At 50.4% G+C, this 22,143-nt stretch overlaps 1 protein-coding gene across 6 annotated transcripts in view; it reads right to left on the bottom strand.

The window, feature by feature from the left end:
- The window catches only part of ESYT3 (extended synaptotagmin 3), a 45,478-nt gene extending 23,728 nt beyond the window's left edge, over positions 1 to 21,750 (bottom strand). For 3 of the 6 annotated variants that reach the window (XR_010125767.1, XM_063662217.1, XM_063662216.1), the window contains exons 1-3: positions 21,168 to 21,670; positions 4,268 to 4,309; positions 1,035 to 1,169 (exon numbers count right to left, since the gene is read on the bottom strand). Coding sequence is in view for 5 of the 6 variants with exons in the window: in XM_063662217.1 (XP_063518287.1) it covers positions 1,035 to 1,169; positions 4,268 to 4,309; positions 21,168 to 21,494 (504 nt within the window). In the remaining variant the exon portion in view is untranslated. Of the gene's footprint in view, positions 1 to 1,034; positions 1,170 to 4,267; positions 4,310 to 21,167 lie in introns of all 6 variants that reach the window. The other 3 variants (XM_054479748.2, XM_054479750.2, XM_063662215.1) reach the window with 3 other exon arrangements.
- Positions 21,751 to 22,143: the final 393 nt, after the last annotated feature.

Below are 22,143 nucleotides of genomic sequence, written 5' to 3'. Positions count from 1 at the left end.
TCCATTTCTGAACTCGCATTCCTCTGCCATCATGCACGCAGACACTGCCATGTTGTCATCCACCGGTTGATGTGTTCCTCCCACAGGAAGGGGTGCAGCCACACCCAACTCTATGATGCCCAGCACACAGCATGTGCTCAGTAAGTTACAGGTGAATGAAACAAGAAATGAATGCATGAACCAACAGATGCTGGCACAAGCCAGTTTGAATGGCAGAAATCCCAATCTCCAGGGCTCAGGCCTGCCTAATCCACCCCTGCCCAGGGGCTAGCCAGGAAGGGGTGGCAGACAGCTCTCAGCAGGCTGGCCTGTACTTGGACACCTGCTCGTTGCTGGGAAGACCGGATGCCAGTGCCTCTCATTTACTGGGTCACAGTCGTCTCTGGCTGGGGGATACATTTCGGATGATCAAAAGATTCAAGTCACTAGGGGCACTTCGAGGCAGGAGGAGTAGGGCACCAAGGCTGAAACAGGAAGCCCAGTCTAGAACAGGGACCATGACATTAGGTGTGCTGACACAAACTTCGTTGGCCACAGACCATTTCATCCTGGGACACCTGCTGATCTTCACAGAACTAGCGTGGACTCATAACACTGAGTGCCGTAACAGCCAATTAGTGGAGAATATAAAGCGCTAGGTGGCACCGACTATCCAAACTGTGAGCATGTGTTCAACGGCACTGAGGTTAGCAACTGATTTCCATCTTTGTATCTGTCTGGCTACCACCATGGCGTGTCTTCAAAGTTTTCCTTAAGAAAAGTGGAAATATCTCCCACCTGTCCTTTCTGTTCCCTCTGAGCCAGGCTTCCTTGGAACCTGGGGAGATGATGGTACAGGGATGTGGGGGAAGGGTGTCTACGGAGGCTGACAGGCTAGGAAATGCAGGTGGTGGTGGTGGGGGGTGTTCCCCTGTAAGGTCCAGTGGGATCTTTGCAGTCATATGACTGACCTGGGTGGGAGAAAGGTGGGAGGAGAGGGAACAGAGAAAAGACTGCACAGCCAGTCCAGGCTGACCCTCCCAAGACACACCCACCTTCTGTCCAAAGTAGAGCTTGGTAAAGGTAAAGGTCCTCAGGTGGATGCTCTTCTCTCGGATCTTGGGCTCAAGTTTCTCCCGGAACTTGCTTTCCATGATCATGCTTAGGTAGGGCCAGGTCTGAGAGATGATCTGTGAAGACGGGAAGAGGCTCTTGGTAGTCAGGTCTGTACCCCCACTGCAGACCCACAGCTGCATGGGACAAGGTCCTGATTCTCTGCAGCCTGGTCTTGGGGTGGGGGTTCCTATGCTGCAGCACTCACCTGCCTGCCTGCCCACCCATCTGCTCACCTGTTCATCTGTCTGTCCGTCAAACATCTGATAACTACAGCCGTGGTTCCCACTGTCATGCAGGCAGCAGGACACCAAGATATGGTGCAGAGCACCATGAAATACTCATTCACTACATTTAATATTAGGAAACCCTTTAGTTCTGTGCTAAAACATAACCTCATTCTACACTGTGGTTTAAACGAAAAGTAGCAGATGCCAGAAGTTTAAGAAAAAAATTACAGAAGAGAAAGTTAAATTGTTTCCTGTGGATTTAATTTTCTAGCAATCAGAAAAGGCAGCCTTTGCCCGATTTCTGCAGCAGAACGACTCACTGTGCTGGTTTGGGAATGAAGTGCAGGGCCTGGGGAGAAGGAAGATGGCAGAGACAGGGGAGGATGGTGGAAATCAGAGGGGAATGGAGGGAAGGCCAGCCAGTAGGTACGTTCTGTTTGCGGCAACGCAAGATGGAGAACCATCTTCTTTTTCTTTTTTTCAAACGGAGTTTCGCTCTTGTTGCCCAGGCTGGAGTGCAATGGCACGACCTCGGCTCACTGCAACCTCCACCTCCTGGTTCAAGTGATTCTCCTGCCTCAGCCTCCCAAGGAGCTGAGATTACAGGTACCTGCCACCACACCTGGTGAATTTTTTTAAATTTTTTAATTTTTTTTTTATTTTTAGTAGAGACAGGGTTTCACCATGTTGCCCAGACTGGTCTCAAACTCCTGGCCTCAAGTGATCTGTCCGCCTTGGCCTCTCAAAGTGCTGGGATTACAGGCGTGAGCCACAGCACCTGGCCTTCTTTTTTAAGACAAGGTCTCACTCTGTCGCCCAGGCTGGAGTGCAGTGGCATGATTACAGCTCACTGCAGCCTCGACCTCCCAGGCTTAGGTGATTTCCCACCACAGCCTCCTGGGTGGCTGGGACTACATGCATGCACCACCACGCATTTTAATGTTTTTGTAGAGACAGGGTCCCCCTATGTTACCTGAGCTGATGGATGTTGATCCAAGATCGCTATTTTCACATTACCAGAAGTGTCATTGCTAAATGCGTCAAAAAGCATTCCCTAGCCGGGCATGGTAGCACACACCGGGGTCACAGCTCCTTGGGAGGCTGAGGCAGGAGGATCGTTTCAGCCCAGGAGTTCAAGGCCAGCTTGGGCAACATAGCAAGACTCCATCTCAAAAACAACAGTAGCAACAAAAGAACAGAGAACATTCTCAGCCTCTGGGTAAATTTGGAAGAAGCAGGTTGCTGCTTTAAGAGGAGTGACTGGGTTTCTGGGGATTCATGCAGGACCCAGTGCCTCTGGGGCAAACCTTGTAGAGTTCCTCCTGCATTATGTTAGCTGGTTCACGCACCTCTGCCTGTGTTACGTCTTTCAGTAATACACAGAGGCCTACACAAGGCACTGGAGATATAAGACTGTATCTTTCCTGTGGGCTTGGGCTTCAGTTTAAATATGCATTTCCTTCCTCCATGTGCCCCTTCCAAAGCCATCATTGGAGGAGCCTAAAGGCTGTGAGATTTTAGGGCTCATTGTTCCCATCTCTCTCAAAGGCCTCTCCAAACCCCAGGTTCTACTTTCTTGGGTCTGGTCTCATCTTCCTGTCTCGCTGGTTTGTCACTGGCCAAGTGCCTCCTGAGTTTAAAGCTCGTTAGGACACACTCGGTGCCCTAGTATGTGGTTTACCTACACAACTGTCTCTGTCTCCCCATCCAAGATGAAGGTGGGATCCTCATATCCCAACAGTCTTATATCTCCAACGCCTTGTGTAGGCCTCTGTGTATTACTGAAAGAAAGACGTAACACAGGCAGAGATCCACGGACCAGCTAACACAGTACAGGAGGAACTCTACAAGGTTTGCCCCAGAGGCACTGGGTCCTGCATGAATCCCCAGAAACCCAGTCACTCCTCTTAAAGCAGCAACCTGCTTCTTCCAAATTTACCCAGAGGCTGAGAATGTTCTCTGTACTTTTGTTGCTACTGTTGTTTTTGAGATGGAGTCTTGCTATGTTGCTCAAGTTGGCCTTGAACTCCTGGGCTGAAGCGATCCTCCTGCCTCAGCCTCCCAAGGAGCTGTGACCCCGGTGTGTGCTACCATGCCCGGCTAGGGAATGCTTTTTGATGCACTCAGCAATGACACCTCTGGTAATGTGAAAATAGCAATCTTGGATCAACATCCATCAGGAAGTCCTTTCTTATACCTAACCTAAGTCATTCCTGCTACAGGCTAAGCCTCCTCCCAGAGGCAAGGTTTGTATTAGAAACATTCCTCCATCAGGAGATTTGAGCTGGGGACTGCCATGGAGCCCTCACAGTTAGGGACAGGTCTGGGCAGATCAGGGAGGGGCAGGCCTCCGGTTCGTCCTCTGTGAAGTTGGGATTCCTGCTGGGGAGGGCTCGGCCAGGGGTCATCATCCAGCAGGAGCCTCCTTGGGACATCTGGCAGCAGAGTCCAAGGGGAGTTCCCAGGGGTGACCTAACAGCAATTACAGTAGTGATGTCAGTGAATCCAGCTAGGGTAAGGACTCTATTCCCATTTTATGGATGAGGAAGCCAGCTCAGAGGTGTTAGGCAGTCTGCCCAAGACTGCGCAGCAATGGTGTTGGATCTAGGCAGGAAACCAGGCAGTGTCCAGAAGCTGTTGTCTAATTAATGTCTTCCTCTCCCTAGGAAAGTACAGCTCCTGGCCTGGTGGGCCAGTGGGGATTGTACTTTTCTCTATACTTCTCTGTATTTTCTAATTTTTCTGCTGTGACCACGTATTAATTTCAATTTTTGTTGTTAACAAAAGCAAGCCATTCTGGTGAAAGAAGAGGGAAAGGGAGCATCCCTGCCCGCGTCAGGCAAGGAAACTGCCGCGAGGCCCCCATCAGGCTGTGGGGGTGACAGCCGCGGAGAGGACGAAGCTGGCATGCATCCGGCCCTGCTAGGCCCTGCCAGCGGCCTTACCTTGTTGGCCCACTCGACCCGCTCCACGTCCGGGAAGTGGATCTAGGAAAGAAGCCCCGAGGGGAAGTTAGACTTGAAGCTGCACACCCCCTGGGAACCAAGCAAGCCAGCCTGACGGGCTCCCCACTCGCCCACGCACTGCTCCTCAACCCTTCCTCCCCGCTGCCTCCACGTCGGTTACAAGTGTGCTCTCCACACCCACTCGGCGCCCAGCCCTGGTAACTCGGAACCGGTCCTGCCCTCAGCGCACCATCCGGTGAAGCAGGCAGCAAATAAACAGACAACGAGCTGGCACTGATTCCGCAGTGCAGCCCAGCTCCAAGGCTCGCGTGGGCGTTTCTGGGCACGCGGTGGCGGGCAGGACAGAACTCCACGCGGTTTCACCCTTCCCCTCCACCCCAGCCCCACACGGAGGCCGAGGTAGGAGAGGACGTGGAAGGCGAGGAGGAAAGGGAGGGCTGGAAACTGTTTGCACACGCAAGTAAATCCCCACTCCTGGGAAGGCACAGGACCCCCAACCTGGACGCCCCAAGGATAACACTCGGGTTGCTCCTTGCAAATTCCATCCCCCTTATTCGTTTCAATGACACAAACAATATGCAGTCTCCGTAGAAATATTAGAAAATGCAAACATCAGCTAAACAAAAAGAAAAAATATTAGGGAATTCTACCACCCAGTGATAAGTACTTAACAGCTTGATGCTTTCATGGACAATTAAGGAATGGGGTGCTGTGGGGCGCCCCTCCCACCTCGGCTCCCAGAAGCCCCTCCCAAGCCTCCTCCCTTCCCTTTAGGCCCTTCCTATAGTCACATAGCTTCCAACTACGGGGTCACAACCCCTAGCCACTCCAGCTTCACCTGCTGGGTGAACCCCAGTGTGGGAAGGGGGAACAGTGGAAGGTGGGTGGAGTAGTGGAGGGACAGTCCTGTTGGCTGACCTGTGCATGACATAATTCTGAGGGTGCTTAATACCCCTCCAGGAGTCTCAGTCTCTGCATCCGTCTGCTGAGCTTCTCATTCCCCCAGGAGTTTTCTTACAGAGGAGTAGGTGTGGACATGTACAGGGTACCTGCACGAAACACTGTTCACCAAAACGGCAGCCACAGCCATCACTGTGCCCATGCCCCAAGTCCCCTGAGCATGAGGCTGGCTTGGGGTCAGATTCAGAGTGGGCCTGGGACCACCCACAGTGGGGAAAGAGCGTGCCCCCTCTATGTGGGAGCTCAGAAAGGCCACTGTCCTGGGACTAAGTAGATGTGTCCCTGCAGTTCGCACACCTACCAAGTGCCAGGTCCTGAGCCAGCTTTGGGGTTGCCCTAAAGACTCAAACACATGCCCTGGCCTGCAGCACTCATTCAGGATCACAGCCATTCCCAAAGTGGGGGACAGAGAAATTCAATTCTCCTGGAACAGTTTTTAACAGCCTTGATTGGTCAGAGGAGTTTAGTGCTTCTGAGACTCTTGGGACACCATTCTCTCTTGGGATATTATTCTCCCAGCCTCAGTTTCCCTTGCTCTGGGCAGTGGCCTATACTAACTCAGAAAAGTTTATATTTCCAGGTACGGAAGAGAAAATACGGCCTGGTTCCCAGAGGTGCAGCTGGCCCAGCCCACAGAAACAGAAGAGATCGACGCGGGAAGGAATTGTGGGGAAAGTGAGCAGGAGCTCAATTCAGTGGGGGTGATGCCACCTGCTCAGCACACATTCCCTGCAGCTACCCTGGGTCTGGTCTCAGCTGGGAACCAGGCAAATGGAAGGCAAGACCTTTCTGTTTCTTCCTATTACACTGCCCAGTACTAAAGTAGAAATTCCTACACATGGGCCTAGAGAGGAGACCCAGCTCATGCCATGGCCTCATCACCCACTCCCACCGGTCCCTTTCAATCCAACCACCTTTACCTTTTCTGTTCCTACCAAAGGCCTGCATGCGTCATTTTGTGTGTCTGAAACAGTCCTCCCTACTCCCCTTTGATTGACTCGTTCGTCACTATCTTAGACTTCACTTGCAGGAAGCCTCTCTGGGTGTCCCAAGTTGGGGATAAGTGAGGCGGCCTGCTGGTTCTCCATTGCAGCATTTGATAAACTTTACTAGAGCTGCCTGGTCTTGCTGCCTACCTCCCTACACACTGGAAGCTCTAGGAGGGCTGACTGGGCCTCACCCCTATTAAAGCCTGTTTTTAACATATGAAGGTCTTAATAAATATTTGTGGAATGAATGAATGAAGCATGGTCCTTGCCCTCAAGGAACTCACAGGCAGGCAACTAACAGATCACTCTGATACAGAATCAGTACTAAGGTGGGAAGAGGAAGCATTCTCAGAGGAACTTGCTGACCTCACCAGTAGCTGTCCTCCTTCCAGCCCAAGCATCACACTTCCCATCCCACACCTTTGGCCCAGGTTGTTTGTGACTTCAGGAGCTGAGTAGTTCTGATCTCTGGACCCCGAAAGGTGATCCTGCTTGGTGGGTCCAACCCTGGCCACTCTTGGGAGTTAGTCAAATGAAGATTCCTGAGCTGCCTCATGCCACTGAATCAGAGTATATCAAGGGTGGGGCTCACAAACTTATTTTTCACAAGCTCCTGGTATGATGCTGGAGTTCAGTCAGGGTTGGGATCAATGACCAGCCCACCCCTTGCCTCAGGGTGACCCACATGCATCCTGAAAATGTAGGAAGCAAGGCCAGGAACTGTGTCTCATGCCTATAATCCCAGCGCTTTGGGAGGCCGAGGCAGGTGGATCACTTGAGCCCAGGAGTTTGAGACCAGCCTGGCCAACATGGCAAAACTCCATCTCTACTAAAAAATATAAAAATTAGGTGGGCATGGTGGCACACACCTGTAATCCCAGCTACTCAGGAGGCTGAGGCAGAAGAATTGCTTGAACCCTGGAGGCACAGGTTGCAGTGAGTCGAGGTCACACCACTGCACTCCAGCCTGGGCCACAGAGTGAGACTCCATCTCAAAAAAAAAAAAAAAAAAAAATTGTAGGCAGCAACAGAATGACCAAGGCCCACACTGATTAAGCTGTCATGGTTTCTCTCGATTACCCACACCTGTATTTGAGGCTCCTCACCAAGAGGATCCATCATGGATGAGTCTGAACCCCTGAAGAGAGCAACAATTCAGTCCAAGAAAATAAGAGACCTCAAGTCTCCTATCCTGCCTAGGGACCTGAAGGCCCTCCCTCAGCCTGAATCTCAGCACCTGCCTTCATTCCCAGTGAGCCGAGGTGCAAGAGCCAGACCACATTCCTTGCGACTGCCCCTGAGTAAGTCTGGAGCAGGGGATGAAATCATAGAGACTGATTCTTAGGGAGCAATGACTCATCCTCAGTGCTTTCCCATTTTGACATCAACAGATCAATCTATTTTTCCATTATAATTGGTCTTTTTTTGGAACTTGAAGAAATCTTTTCCCACCTCACATTCTCAAAGTTACTCTGGATTTTTGTCTGTTGGCTTTCATGTTTAGGTCTTTAATCTCTCTGGATTTTTTTACCTAAGGTGAGACAAAGATACAATTTTTTTTCTCCCGCCATACTTTCACTAAGGCAATTTTCAACCAACACATAAAAAAAAAAATCCATCTTTTTCCTTGACTTGTGAATCTACTTCACTCAAAAACTAGCTCCTCATATGTACTTTGGTGTGTTTCTGGACTTGCCATTCAACTCCATCAGTCGGCCTATTCCAGCACCACGTGGTTTTAATCACTGTGTTTTTGCCAAATGACCTAGGGTAGGGTGAATCACCTCCCCTGCATTTTTTTTTTTTTTTTTTTTTTTTTTTTTTAAGATGGAGTTTCATTTTTGTTGCCCGGGCTGGAGTGCAATGGTGCAATCTCGGCTCACTGCAACCTCCACCTCCTGGGTTCAAGCGATTCTCCAGGTTCAGCCTCCCGAGTAGCTGGGATTACAGGCACCTGCCACCACGCCTGGCTAATTTTTTCTATTTTTAGCAGAGACAGGGTTTCACCATGTTGGCCAGGCTGGTCTCGAACTCCTGAACTCCTGATCCACCAGCTTTGGCCTCCCAACGTGCTGGGATTACAGGCATGAGCCACCACACCTGGCCGGCGATTCCCCATTTTGCTTTTCTTTTTCACACTGATTTAGATAATAGTAGATATTTATTGTTCTGTATGAATTTTAGAATCAGCTTGTCCATCCACAAAAAAAAAAAATCCTCCTGAGATTTCAATTGTTATATTTTTTAAATTATAAGTTAACTTGTGAGCTAACTGACACGGTTAAATATTGCATCATGAACACCCTTTATTTATTCACATTTTCTACTCACATTGAGGATCAAACTTTCTGACTCTTTTTCTATAAAAGTCCTGTATATTTTTTGTCAGATTACTGTGTGGCATTTCATTTTCTGGGCAACTTTGCTGAAATTTGTTAATAGTTCTAATTGTTCATTGATTCTCCCAGAACTCTTTTTTCTTTGATTTAAATCTGTTGCTCTTTTATGTTTTTAGAGTCGAACTTCATGAGTTTGGGGAATATCATTTATTTTCCATTTTTGTTTTGTAATAAATGAATTCAAAGGTATAAATTCCTCTAGTTTTTGACACAATAAATTGCTATTCTGGTCTCATTTTTCTATTCCCATTATGACTTCCTCTTAATGAGTTTTCAAAATAGTAATGTTTTAAAATATCTAGACATGTGAGATTTCAAGATATATATTTTTGCTGTTTTCTAATAATAATTTTATTTCTTTGTGGCCTGAACAGTCTGTAGGACTGTCAATTCATGGGAATATGTTGATAATTCCTTGTGGCCTAGTACATGATTAATTTCCATGACTATTCCATGTGTGATCAGGTTATTAATCACGTCCTTCTAATATGCTTTATCCTTGCTTAGTCTTTGCCTGCTTCATTTATCATTTTCAGAAAGGGATGTATTAAAAGTTTCCAAGCCCAACTGTTGATTTATCTACTTCCTCATGTCAGTTGTTGATTTATATTTCAAGTTTATATTATGTAATACATATATGTCTGTGATTATCATAATTATTGAGACAAGGTCTCACTGTGTCACCCAGGCTGGAGTGCAGTGGTGTGATTTTGGCCTACTGTAGCCTTGACCTCCCAGGCTCAAGCAATCCTCCCACCTCAGCCTCCCGAGTAGCTAGGACTACAGGTATGCACCACCACGCCTGACTAATGTTTGTTTGTTTTGGTAGAGACGGCATTAGGTCATGTTACGCAGGCTAGTCTCAAACTCCTGAGCTCAAGCTATCCGCCTGCCTCAGCCTCCCTAGTAGCTGAGACTACAGGTACATGCCACCATGTGTAGCTAATTTTCTAATTTTTTTGTAGAGATGGGGCTTTGCCATGTTGCCCATGGGGTCGTGAACTCCTGGGCTCAAACCCATCCACCTGCCTCAGCCTCCCAAACTGTTAGGATTACAGGTGTGAGCCACCAAGCCCAGGTATATCATTATTGCCCTTTACAAGCATATAACAACCTTCTTTGTCTTTGAGTTCTATTTTGTCTAATATGACAATTGCTACCTCAGCTTTCTTTTGTTTCAGACTTGGCCAGTTGCGTATTTTCCATCCTATTTTCAACCTTTTTGAGTTCATGTCATCTCATGTCATTTAATACTCACCTAATCCCTTGTTTGCCCCATTTTACAGATAAGGAAACTAAAGTTCAGAGAGGTTACATGACTTATAATCTCCAGTACTGGAGTGCTAGAACAGAGACCCAAGCCTGGGTCTGTCTGACCACAGAGTCTGTGCTTTTCCACTCCGTCCACTACTCCTCCTAAGAAAACCTCACACAGCATCACGTAAGGTTTTATAGAAACCTCTTTTATAAAGTCTGGGATTTAGGAGGCAACTGCCCTTATGGGGCTTTAGCCCTGATTGGTAGAGGCCACGCCTTATGACTTACAAAGGGCATTCCATAAACACTTTAATTTGATGCTCCCAACACTCTATAAATCATTATTCCCATTTTACAAATGAGGAGACTCAGAGACTAGTTAGTACTTAACAAGATTACCCATGTGATAAGAACCCAGATCTCACCTGCATATGATTTGAGCCCAAGGCTCAAATCTTCTCATCCATTTCCTCTCCTCCCCATCCTCCACCTGAAATGTCAGCATTTGAAGTCCATTCCTTAGTGTTTTTCTAATCTATTCCTTGTGTATTTAAAATTCCACCTCTGTAAGCCTCAGTTTTCTCATCTGCGAGATGGGTACAATACTGCCAACTTCACAGTTCCTGAAAAGACTAAATGCATGGATGATGCTCGGTATCCTTCCTGGATCAGAATAAGCGTTCTGGAAGTGGTAACTCTTGCTGGAAGTTGTACAGACCTGGGAGGTGCAGGCACTCTGACCCCTCTGACCTCAAGTACGTGCAAGAACAAGGTCACTTGAGCTATGTGTCCAGTTCTGCCTCACCCAGAGCGCAGCAAATTCTCTGCTGAGTTTCCTAGTGCCTCTGGCCACCACTGCAAGGGGAGAACAGAGAATGAGGAGGGTTTACAACACAGTGCAAGTGGTTGAGATGGAAGAAGGAACACGGTTGGTGTTTCCCTGGCCTCACTGACTGGCCCAGGGATCTGTGGCTCAGATAAAGACAGCCACAGAGAGCTGGGCCCAATGCCTGTCAGGCGCCCATGTGAAACTCTGCCCAATGGGGCGCTGCATAGTGAAGCTTGGCAAACGGACCCAATCCGAGCCTCTGCCTTGTGTCTTTCCTCACCAGGGAAACAAAGAGAGGGCTGAAAAATAAGATGGGTGGCTCACACTGAACTGAGCCCTAAAATCACTGAGCTTTTGTTGCAGTTTCCCACAAGGATGGGAGTCTCTGGGACCAGCTAGTGGGGAGTCACCCACACCACCTGGCAGTGCAAAGAGCTCTGCAGCGACTCTCAGACTTCTGTGTTCAACAGTCCCACCTGGAGAGCTCGCTACAGTACAGCTGCTCAGTCAGGGCCCACAGAGACTTTGATTCCAGAGGACTGGGGCAGGGGCCTGGAAACCTGCGTCTTTAACAAGCTCCTGGTGGTTCTGATCTTAGCAGAGGGTGTGGAAGAATGAGTGGACAGGGCTCCCCAGGCTGGAGGGCTTGCTCAGGCCCTGGAAGAAGGTGGCTCCTCTGCCTCCGGGGGGTTCCTGACTAAGTTTGAAAGTCACAGCCTGGGTTTCCAGCTGCCACTCCTAGGAGAACACTGCTGTGTCACCAAATTCTTATAGCAGCCTACAAACCTCAACTCCTTTATAAAGGGAATTCTTCCACAAAGAGCAAGGGGAGGCCAGAGCCAAAAGGCAAAAAAACAGAATATTATGATTTCCCTGGCTCCAGGCCTGCTCTGCCCTCTAAAAGGTGAGCCAGCCCCACCTCATACCTGCTTTCTGTAGCCAGGCAGGAGGAAGAGAAGGAAGTGCGCCCAGGGACTTGGAACGCAGGGTTTTGGTCTTAACTCCTTTCAGCCTCAGGTTTCTTGCTGATTAATAAGTGGGGCTGTTAATTCCTGTTCTTCCCAGATCCACGGAAACAGTGGACTACTAAATGGTTTGGTGTTAGGAGACAAATCCAGCTCTCTAGCAAGCTTCATCCCCATAAAACATGTACACTATCCTCACTGATGTATTATAGGTGAGAACATTTCCCCAAAGCAGGCCTGGAAAATGCCAAAGATGCCCAGACACATGGTCAAGTCACCAGGATCTCCGACGTCTGCTGTTCTCCCTGCAGTACCCATCAGTGAAGTGTAAATAGTTCACAACCCTCCACCCTCCCCACGTGAGGCCTCCCTAAACTAACATACCTCTTGATGCTGTTAGTGTACTTGAGCCGACATGTTCCAGGCAAAGTGAGCTAATATTTTAATGACAGTGTTTTAGGCATTGTCAACGGAGTAGTGGTGATGAGAGTTTAGAGAGAAGAGGTAAAGCAAATTCAAGTCTAAGTAGAATTCCACGCTAGACAGGCCACCAAAGAGGCCCATATCAATAATCCATATTTAGGTGGTGATGTCTGTGCATTATTTCTTAAACCCTTTAGGAAAAATGATTCCACAGCAGTGAGAAAATGGAGCCAGAATGACAGCTGCCTCCCATCGGAGCCAAGGTTTTGGTGGGGTCCACACAGATGGGTCTGGGGTTGGGGTGGGAGGCCTTGACAAGAGCTTGGGCCTCCAGACCCTCTTGGGAGGCGGAGGGACTAAGGAGCCTCACTTAAAGGGCCTCCCTATCATTCGGTGAATTCTGCCAACTCCCTCACACAGGGTGGCAGCTCTCCCACGGAGCAGCCATGTAGTCACACACACACACAGAGATGCACAAACACAGATATGTGGACATACACGCAGACACACACACACAACTACACAGACACATCCGCAGACTCACACACATGTGCAAAGACACACACTGTTTCCTAAAAATAGCCTCATGGCTCTTCCCTACTCCAAAGGACATTCTTACAGACAATACACCCCTGCTAACTAACTGCTGAGAGGAGACCCACTCATTCTGAGTGTCCTACAGAGATGTCCTACAAAAAGAGGGCATTGGACTTCAGGCTGGCTCCTGTCTTCCCAAGATCGGCTGCTGCTCTGTGGCTGCCTGTTCAGTGGTTCCTGCTTTACAAGCCAAGTGGTCCTTTGATTTCACTTTTCTCTTGATGCACAGCCTTTGTCCTTTTTTTCCCTCTGTTCTTGGAAGGCAAACATTTAACCATTAAAACTACTTTTAAATCTTCCAACCCTTCTGCTTTAAATTACCCAGCTCAAGTACTTTGAGGGAAACAATTGCTTTGCCAATTTGAAAATCTGTCTGGCACTGTTCTGTAATCCACAGCTCCTTAACACACACAGCCAGCAAACTGGCCTAAATCAGCTGAACCCAGCAGAACTGAGCAGATGAAATTCCACTGGTCACAGTGATGAGAACACTGACACTGAACACTGTCACTCTTTGCTAAGGAATAAGGGCTCAAAGCAGAGGGGGGTGGCCCTGAGCTGTCCACAGAGTAGTTTTTTAAAGGGGACCTAAGCGATGATAGTAAGTTCAGAGAGTTCAATGATCCAGTTAGGGTTGGTAATTCCTAGAAGTTAAAAAAACTTATCCTCTTGCTTATCAAACTAGCAAAGGCCCCAAAAGATAATATTCAATGCTGATAAGACCACAGTGAATGGGCAAAAGTGTCTTTAAAAATCTTCATAAGCTTCTAGGAATCCATACTAATTAAATTGAGAAATGTGGACTAAGATTTACACGGCAGGCATTCACTGTAGCATTCATTCAGCAGATTTCTATTGAGTCCTTACTATGAACTGGGCACTGAGCTAGCAGCTGAAGCTACAGATATGTACAAGACATATACCTTATCTTAAAAGAACTTTCAGCCTAGAGGAAAAGTTAGCCATAAAAATAGGTAGGTTACAAATCAGTCTGGGAGGCAGAGTGACAGACACATGCTCAGAGCTCTGTAGGAGCCCATGGAGAAGAGTCCTTGGGGTGGGGCCTGAGCTTGGACTTGAAGGATGAGTCACAGAATCTAGATGCACAGATCAGAGGCAGAAACAGCGGACAGAGGAACCACCACTCACCTCCGCTAGCCATGTGACCAGGAAAGCCTTGAAGTAACCGATATAATCAAGGTTAGAGAAACAATTACAGAACTTGTGGTATACTCATATGAAGGATATGATCGTCCTTAGAAGTTTGTTTGGAGAATGTAATATAAGAACATAAAAAATAAGAAAAGAAAAAAGTACAAGTTTTTAAGAAACTGTTTTCATATATTTTCTATATAAAGGAAGCACACCCAAACATACTGTATCTCTGGGTGGAGGGATTATAAAATGCTTATCCTAATTTTAACTTTTAAGCCATTTCCAAATATTCTCCAATGAGAATGTTTACTTTCATGGCGAGAAAAAAAAACACATTTTTAGACAGTGTATAACCAGTTATGTTAAAAAGTAAACACAACATGGGCAAAGGAATAGAGTGGATGATTCTGGGGTCTTGAAACTTCCTCTAGCCTAGACAATTTCCTTGGCTTTTTGTTCTGAGATTTCCAAGGCTCATGACTCATGACACACTGCCACAGGGCTTCTCGGCCTGCCCTCCCACAGAGATAGGGCTTATGGGACCTGGGTTCTGCATCCCTCTGTGGCCTGAGGAAATCAAGTCTCATATCCTTAGCTTGAAATACACAGCACCTTAAAAAAAAAAAAAAAAAAAGGTGCTTTGTCTCTTTAATAATTCTCAATGAGGCAGAAAAACATCTTAAATCCGTCTTCAATATTTGCAGTCGAGGAGGAGGAGGAGGAAAAGGAAATCACTTGCCTCGAGCACATGTGAGCACTTTTGTGCTATAAGCTCCAGGTTCCCAGAGAATTAGAAATCCCTGAACTCTGCTGGGAGGAGTGGGAGGGCAGGCAAAGGAGCAAGGCAGGCCAGGTCTCAGCCCCTGCTCCCTGAGGTAGCTGGGTTGTGGCCCTCTCCGGTCTTCAGGGGGCAGCTCACACCTCCCAGAGCACCCTCCCCAAAGTCACCAGAGACATTCCCACAGAAGTGCCATCTCTGCCTGCCACCAAGACTCTGGGCCAGGATCCATTGGGAGCCGGTGACCATCTCTCCCCACCTTCCTGCCCACTGGAGAGGGGGCTGCAACACAGGACAAAAGGGCCTGTCCCTACTCATGGCCCTGATCCTCATCCACCATGTAACCTCTCAGTTACTCAGGGCCTCAGGCCCCTGGCTGAGAAAAGGTTGCCTGGACACTCCTGTCCCAGAAAGATTCAGCCCCTTGTAAATGAAGCAGTGAGCAGTCTCATGTGAGCTCAGGTATCATACGTTGCTGTCCCAGAATCTGCTCACCCCAAGATGCAATAATGAGCTCAACTGACCTAACCTGTAAAAGACTGTGGGCTGAGTCCCCAACTCCCTACCACAGCCAGCAATACCATAGTGCCTCTTCCTCCAAGAAGGCTTCCTGGGCCACTTCCAGCCGAGGATAGAGCCCCTCACCCATGCTTTCTCGGAGCCACCTCAGAGAACTGATCATGCTCTATCAGACCCTCGCAGGTCTGAATCTCCATCTAGCTCATGGGTTCCTCAAGGGCAGGGGCCGTGTGTACTCATGCTGCCCCGCCTGCAGCTCTGTGCCTGACACACTGCAAGTTCTCGATAAATGCTTGCTGAGTGAGTATAGGAATGAACATACGGATGCCTAAGATCCCTCTGTCGGGTTTGGAGGAAAGAAGGCCCATACTCTGTCACTCATATTGCCCAATCCTGGCCCAGGACATGATAAGTCCATGAACCATCATTAAGACATGGGGCAGAAACCCCAAAGGCATGACTAAAAATTTATCTGCCTCTTCCTTCCCGAGGACAGGCCCGACTCCAAGCCATTTGAATAACTTCACAGGGCTGCAGGGACCTCAAGGGTAAGAAGTCTCCCTAATTCCAAGCAGCGCTCAACCAGTCCTGATGTTTAAAATCAGGTTCCATGGCCCTGGCTCCAAGCATCAGGCTTTGTGATCTAATCTGAGAGTGCCCAAGCTAGCTCAGAACTGTCACTGCATTTACTTCCTCTAATTAACTGAAGTATCTCAGGACAGACCCTGACAGCCTGGGTCCTGGAAAGACTGCTCCAGCCACAGAAAGAGTGTCAAGCTCTCAGCACTAGGTAAGCAAAGCACTCAGCCCTTGGCTGTCTGCCTAAGTGGCTGGCAGAGAGGCTTGAAGGGGGCAATCCCAGGGACCACTGCTCTGCGCCTCAGAATGCCCATCGCTTTGTGTGAACTGCTCACCTTTTTCCCCTGGTGTTTGCTTCTGCCGGCAGCCCCAGGGCACACCCAGTTAGATGGGGACAGGCATGAAAGGCAGCGAGTGGGGTCCTGTGGGGTATGTGTCGCCAGAGAAAAGCTGGCTCGGAACTGGTTAATGATGGCAGACCCTACAGCTATGAAGACTCTATAGAACACCTCCTAAAATGTCATGATTTTCAGAGAAATCAGAGGCCTGAGAGGACAAGGGGCTTCTCAAGATCCCTCCATGAATGACTCCAATGACTTCCACCACTTCACATCACGACCACCTCACCAGCAGACACACATGAGTTAACTGCCCCTCACAAAGCTGCCAACTGATGTAACCGATTGCTACCAGCTGAAAGGAGAGCCAGCCTGGCTAGAAACCACAGATAGACAAAATGCCACGTTTTCTCACAGCTCTTTCTCTTCTCTACACTGCCTCAGGCTATTTTCCTACTACCAGCTCTCATTCCCCCAACCTGGCGCGATGTGAGGATTTCGAACTTCCCTCCTCACAGGGGCCCATTCATGGCAGGGGCAAGTCAATATCTGATAAGCAACCCAATCATCCAGTTGAAGCACTGATCAATGGCTGAATGAGTAAATGGAAATTCACGGGTCAGTGAAGGGCTGATCCGTGCACAAATCCAGGAGTGAAAGCTGCAGAGCTCCACGCAGGGGCCCCTACCAAGGGAGGTGGGCAGCGAAGCAAAGCAGCAAAGGTTACCCCGCAAAGGGTCTTAGGAGCCCGGAGCACGAAGGGCGGGCTCTGAAGATCAGAAGGCAGCTCTAGCATGGGCAGCACAGCTGGGACTCCGAGAACCCACAGGAGCAGGCTCCGGGAAGAGCCAGGGTACAGGGGGTTCCACAGAAGTGCTCTGTGCCTCCCTTCCACTCGCTCCACCCCTTGACAGTCATCCAGATGCTGGAAAGATGAGCTTGCCACTGGGACACTTGGGCATTCATTTCATACTAGGAAAAGGTAGTTAGGAAGCCCGGGAAACAGAGGAACATAAAGGGACAGCCCCACTGGGCATTCGCTTGTGTCTGGCTCTGTGCAAGCAGCTTTTCAAACAGTCAACTCACCACAACCATGTGTGGCAACAAAGCTTTTGTGGCTTGCCGAGGCCTACAATCAAATGAGTAACATCAAGGGCTCCGTGCTTGTCACTGTGCTATACACAATCCCCACCCGACAAGGACAGCTGACTGCGGCGGCTCTTAATTCCTTCAAAAGTACACATAAACACTGTGTGAGAGGAGCATCCACATGTAAACATGCAGCCTCTTGAACCCTCTGTTCATGGGTGAGCTGCGGGGGCCACCCTGCCTTCTTCCCCATGTGGTCAGGCCACATTCACAAGACAAAGGGGATCCACAGGTTCTTCCTTCAAAGCTTCTAGTAAGGAGAATTCTTCCTTCCAGCTATATCTCCCATGGCTGGGGACCTGGAGGAGAAGCAGGATTGTCTGAAGTTTGACTAGAAATCAGACATCAGGGCCAAAATGACTCTGAAAGACCATCCAATACAACCTCCTTTTACAGGTGGGGAAACAGGTTCAGCCAGGGAAAGCAATTTCTATGATCACCTGGAGGCAGCATCTTGGAGCAAAATGTTGAGACGGAGTCTAAGACCAGGCAGGAAAGCCGTGCATGACTGAGGACTGGCTGACGATGGCTGCCTTGGATGGCAGTGGGGAAGGATGGCATCCCCGCCTCAGCTCAGCCAGGCCTTGGCCTCCACCCCTTCACAGGGAGTTGGTGGAAATTAGAAAAAGTTGCCCCTTCTAAGCAGCATACAGCTTGACAAGCAGCAGGTGGCCGGATATCCATCCCTCCCCACTGGGGGCTAGGGTACAGGGCCAACTCACACAACATGCAACGCGGGTCTGAGTGTGGTGCCCTTGAGCTGTTCAACTTTTCTTCAGTCCCCCAACTACTGATTTGCCATCTGTTAACTTATAGAAATATTTCTTGATACCAAAGGAGGTCATAAGCCTCCTTTCTCTTTCACACAGAGAAATCAGTTCTCAAGAGGGAAGGCTTGCTAAAAGGTCAGCATGTGATGATGAAGAGATCCATTCATCCGTGACCAAAATCTTGTGCAAGGGGCCGTGCTGTCCCCACCACGCCCAGAGCCCTGTCTCTCTTTGCCTTCAGTTTGTGTTCCTAAAGAGGCAGAGAGAAGAATATTCAACCAGGTAGACTCCAGGTTTTCCATATCATCACTGGGCGTGGAAACCTTCACGAGGCGGTTGAAAAGCCCACACCTGCATCTATTTGTATGCACTTCACACATGTTCATACAGGCAACCAACCTCCCCAGACCTGTTTCTCATCCTGGAAGCCAATCACAGTAATGGTCAACCAGCTCCCTAAACCAGAAAGCACCCTGGAAGACCCCTGGATCCCCCTGCAACCCTACTCTAGAGGCCACCACGCATCTAAAGTCCCACTCCCACGCATCTCCCACTCTCCTCCCTCATTACTACCGTCCTGGCTGAAATCACCTTCCCAACTGGCCTGTCTCCTCCAGCCTTCCTTGTCCCACCATGCTGCTTTCTGAAGGGCCTTCCAGAAGCATCCAAGGCTCCTTCTAGCCTTTAGAACAGGGCCAGCCTCCATCAAGTCCGCCTCAACCTGACCCTGTCACACATCAACCCCTACCACACACTTCAGCCAGGCCCAGCACACAGCACTCCCTCATGCAGTGGCCATGTCACACCTCCATGCTGTGCTCACCACCTCCCTCAGCCAGAATGCCCTGTGCCGCACCAATGGCTCAATCCAACAGGTTATCCAGGCCCTGGTCCTCCAACCTGGCCAGCCAAGCCAGCCAGGTGAGTCTGCAGAACGTAGGCTGAGGCCAGCCTTTCCCAGGTCCTTGTCAAGGAGAAAGGGGGCTGTGATTCGGGGACAATATGATATGGAAACCTGGTAGGGTGTCCTTCATACCAGGCCTTCTACCTGACTAGACCCTGTTCCGACTCCTGGCTCCAATTCTCCTCGACGGCAATGACCTGTTATGCATCTGTCCCCCACCCGAGACTGCCCTCTTGGTAGGAGAGAGCGCATCACCTTCCTCTGAGTGTCCCTCTACTCAGCTGGGTCAAGCCTGGGATATGGGTTGTGGGGTGAAAACCCAGGAGGTGCCTGCTTGAGTTCAGGCTGAGCTCCCTGTTGGCTAGGTCCATGTTGCTCCTGGGGTCTGTATCCCCAACAGAGGCCAGAACTCTCTCTGTGGTGTATGTGGGAGAGAGGCAGGGAGGGTGTTCATGCCCCTACATGATCTGATTTTTGACCCAATTTCAGAAATACTGCCTTTACATATAGCTAAGTGTCTAGAGGCTTCCCTGATACAGAAGGGGAGAAAAGAAGGAGTGCTACTTGGTGAAGACTCACAGGCCCACCCTCATGGGCTAAGGCCACCAAGGGGGACAAAACAGAGATCTGACAGGTGGCCTGGACTCCCTCAACTGTGTGCAAGGGGTGTGGACAGGTCGAGCCTGCTTGCTGGGTCCACACCTTTCAGAATCACAAGCTCCACAGAACCATCAGGATGACCAAAGTCTGTGGGAGTCAGGCCCCATGCGCTACCCCTATGGCTACTACCGTAGAAAAGTGTGCACCCTTATCAGGAAGAGTCTTTGGCCCCTCATCCCCCATATATGTAAGCTATTTACAAAGCTTTACCATCAAATTGTACATTAAATATTAAGTGTTATGAAGTGTATGCCCACTTTGAAGTGCTAATTCTCAGTTCCTCTGAATGTGATTCTATTTGCAGGTAGGGTTTTTAAAGTGGTAATTAAGTTAAAATGAGTTCATTAGGGTGAGCCTTAATCCAATATGACTGATGTCCTTCTAAGAAGAGATTAGGACACAGAAGGAAGACGGTGTGAAGACAGCCAGCTGCAAGCCAGCAGAGGCCGCAGGAGAAACCAACCCTGCTAACACCTTGATCTTGGACTTCGGGGCTCTAGAAAGGAAAGGAAAAAAGTGTCTGCTGCTTAAGCCACGCAGCCTGTCGTACTCAGTTATGGCAGAGTAATACAATAAGACTTCATTTCTCTTATAAGATAAACTAAATGGGCCTTATATTTTTTTTCTCACACCCCACTTTGGAGACTACTGTCAGGAGGAACCTATGGCCCTGCTGGACTTTACAGGCCACAGGCTAGAGACAATGAGGGGTCTGGCGGCCTCCCCCGTAGGCATGAGAGTATCTGGAAGAAATCTGAGAACGCAGAGCCCCAGCACCGGAGAGACAGCAAGGGTTTGCCGCAGACCAACCCTTGGACGGAACACCCCTCTTGCCGGTGTTTCCCAAGCTCACCTAATCATAAGAATCACCCAGGGTACCTCTGTGCCACCCTGGGAGTTATGCGATGGGGCCCAGAACTTGGGTTTTGTTAGGTAAGCCAGGACCAGAAGCGTTTGAGGAATCGTAATGCCGCCCATGCCACCCCAGGAGATGGGTTTGTCGGGGCAGTGTGCGTGTGCCCGCATCCCTATCCGGCGGAGGGAGGGAGGGAAGGAGACCCGGGGCCCGGCGCTGTCGGTCTCCCAGCCGTACCCGCCACTCCACCTCCAGCCCCGCGGAGCCTTCCCCCTCCCGCAGTCCAGGCCTCGGCCGAAAGCAACTGGACCCGCTGTTTCTGTCACTGCGGTATTTGCCCATCTACGTTTTGCGTCCGGCGTTCATTCTCTGAATCAACAGGCGGGTGGAAGAAAAGCCTTCTGATTCCAACCCGAGTAAGTCTGCGAAGTCCCAGACGCCCTTGTTTTTCTCCTGCGGGTGTGGCCTGCCCGTGACTCTCCTCTCGGGCTCTGGGGCCTTAAATGAAACCCAGGTTCCCCGCTCCCACCGCAGTCGGACCAGAGGTGGACGTGAGGGTGCTGCGCGCCGCGGGAGGGGACGGTCACCGCCCCCAGGGTCTGCGCGCCGGGAGCGGTGGGGAACGCGGTGTGCGGGTCGCCGGGCTCCCGCCCTCCCTCGGGTTTGCGCGCACCAGCTCCCCGCTGACCGCAAGTTCCTCCGAAACTCGAAAGGCATCTCCCCACCTCCGACCCCCGCCCGGCTCGGCTCACCCAGGCTGGCAGGTGCTGGCCCCGCAGCTCGCGGCTGATGAACTCGCGTTCATTGTCAAGGAATTCGAAGGCGGCGGCCAGGCGCCCGAGCTTCCCGCGGCGGTTCCTGCGCCACCACATCCACAGCAGGGCGCCGAGCAGCAACCAGGTTATGCTGAGCCCCAGGTAGCCAGCTAGGTAGACAGGCCCCAGGTAGAACAGCACGCGCACTACGAAGGTACAGAGCTCCGGCAGTAGCTGGCTGGACAGGCGCAGCTCAGGGCCCTGCGCGCGCTGGGCTCCCGGGGCGCTGGGGGCCCCGGGGGCGCAGGGCTCCTCTGCTCGCATCTCGTCGCCGCAGTCTTGCCCTTCCCGAGAGCTTCACCCGAGCTTAGGTCCTCATGCCCCCATGCCCATAAGCATCTGTCTCCCAAGCTCGAGGACCAGGACGCCGCGCCCCCTTGCCCTGCTGGGACTCTCGGCGCGCCGAGCTCAGGGTTCTTTGCGGCGGAGAGCGGCGCCGCCCCAGCTCTCCACTCCAGTGAGTCCGCAGCTCCGGAAGTCTCCGCCCCAGGGGGGCGGGCCGCCCGCCTGGCTCCTGCCCGCTCTAAAGAGCAACCAGCTGGTGAGCTCGGCCTCCGACCCCAGCACGTGGCGCAGGCGTCAGCCGGAGGTGTGCACTCGCCAGTCTGGGTGGACCAAGTGCTGCCCTAGGTGGTTAATGACTCACAACACCTGTGTACAACTGGCTTATCATGGATAAACATCACCTAAAACCTGTTTCCTACACGCGGTCTATAATACACAGTAAAGTCTGGACTCAGCTGGCATTCGAGGACCTCCCTGGACAGGCTCAGCCAGGCCTCCCCAGCCTCAGGTCCTGCGTCCCGGCCCTCCAACTGGCCCCTAAAGCCTGCAACGCTGCCAGCTCCTCTGGCATCTGTAAAGCTTGGACCTAGCCCCCAGCCTCATCGAGCCGAGCTCAGGGCCCCTCCTG

Source organism: Pongo pygmaeus, chromosome 2 (assembly GCF_028885625.2).
Source record: "Pongo pygmaeus isolate AG05252 chromosome 2, NHGRI_mPonPyg2-v2.0_pri, whole genome shotgun sequence".
NCBI classification, from domain to species: Eukaryota; Metazoa; Chordata; class Mammalia; order Primates; family Hominidae; genus Pongo; species Pongo pygmaeus.
Note: the sequence above shows the minus strand (reverse complement) of the source record. Positions and strands in the feature narration are given on the sequence as shown.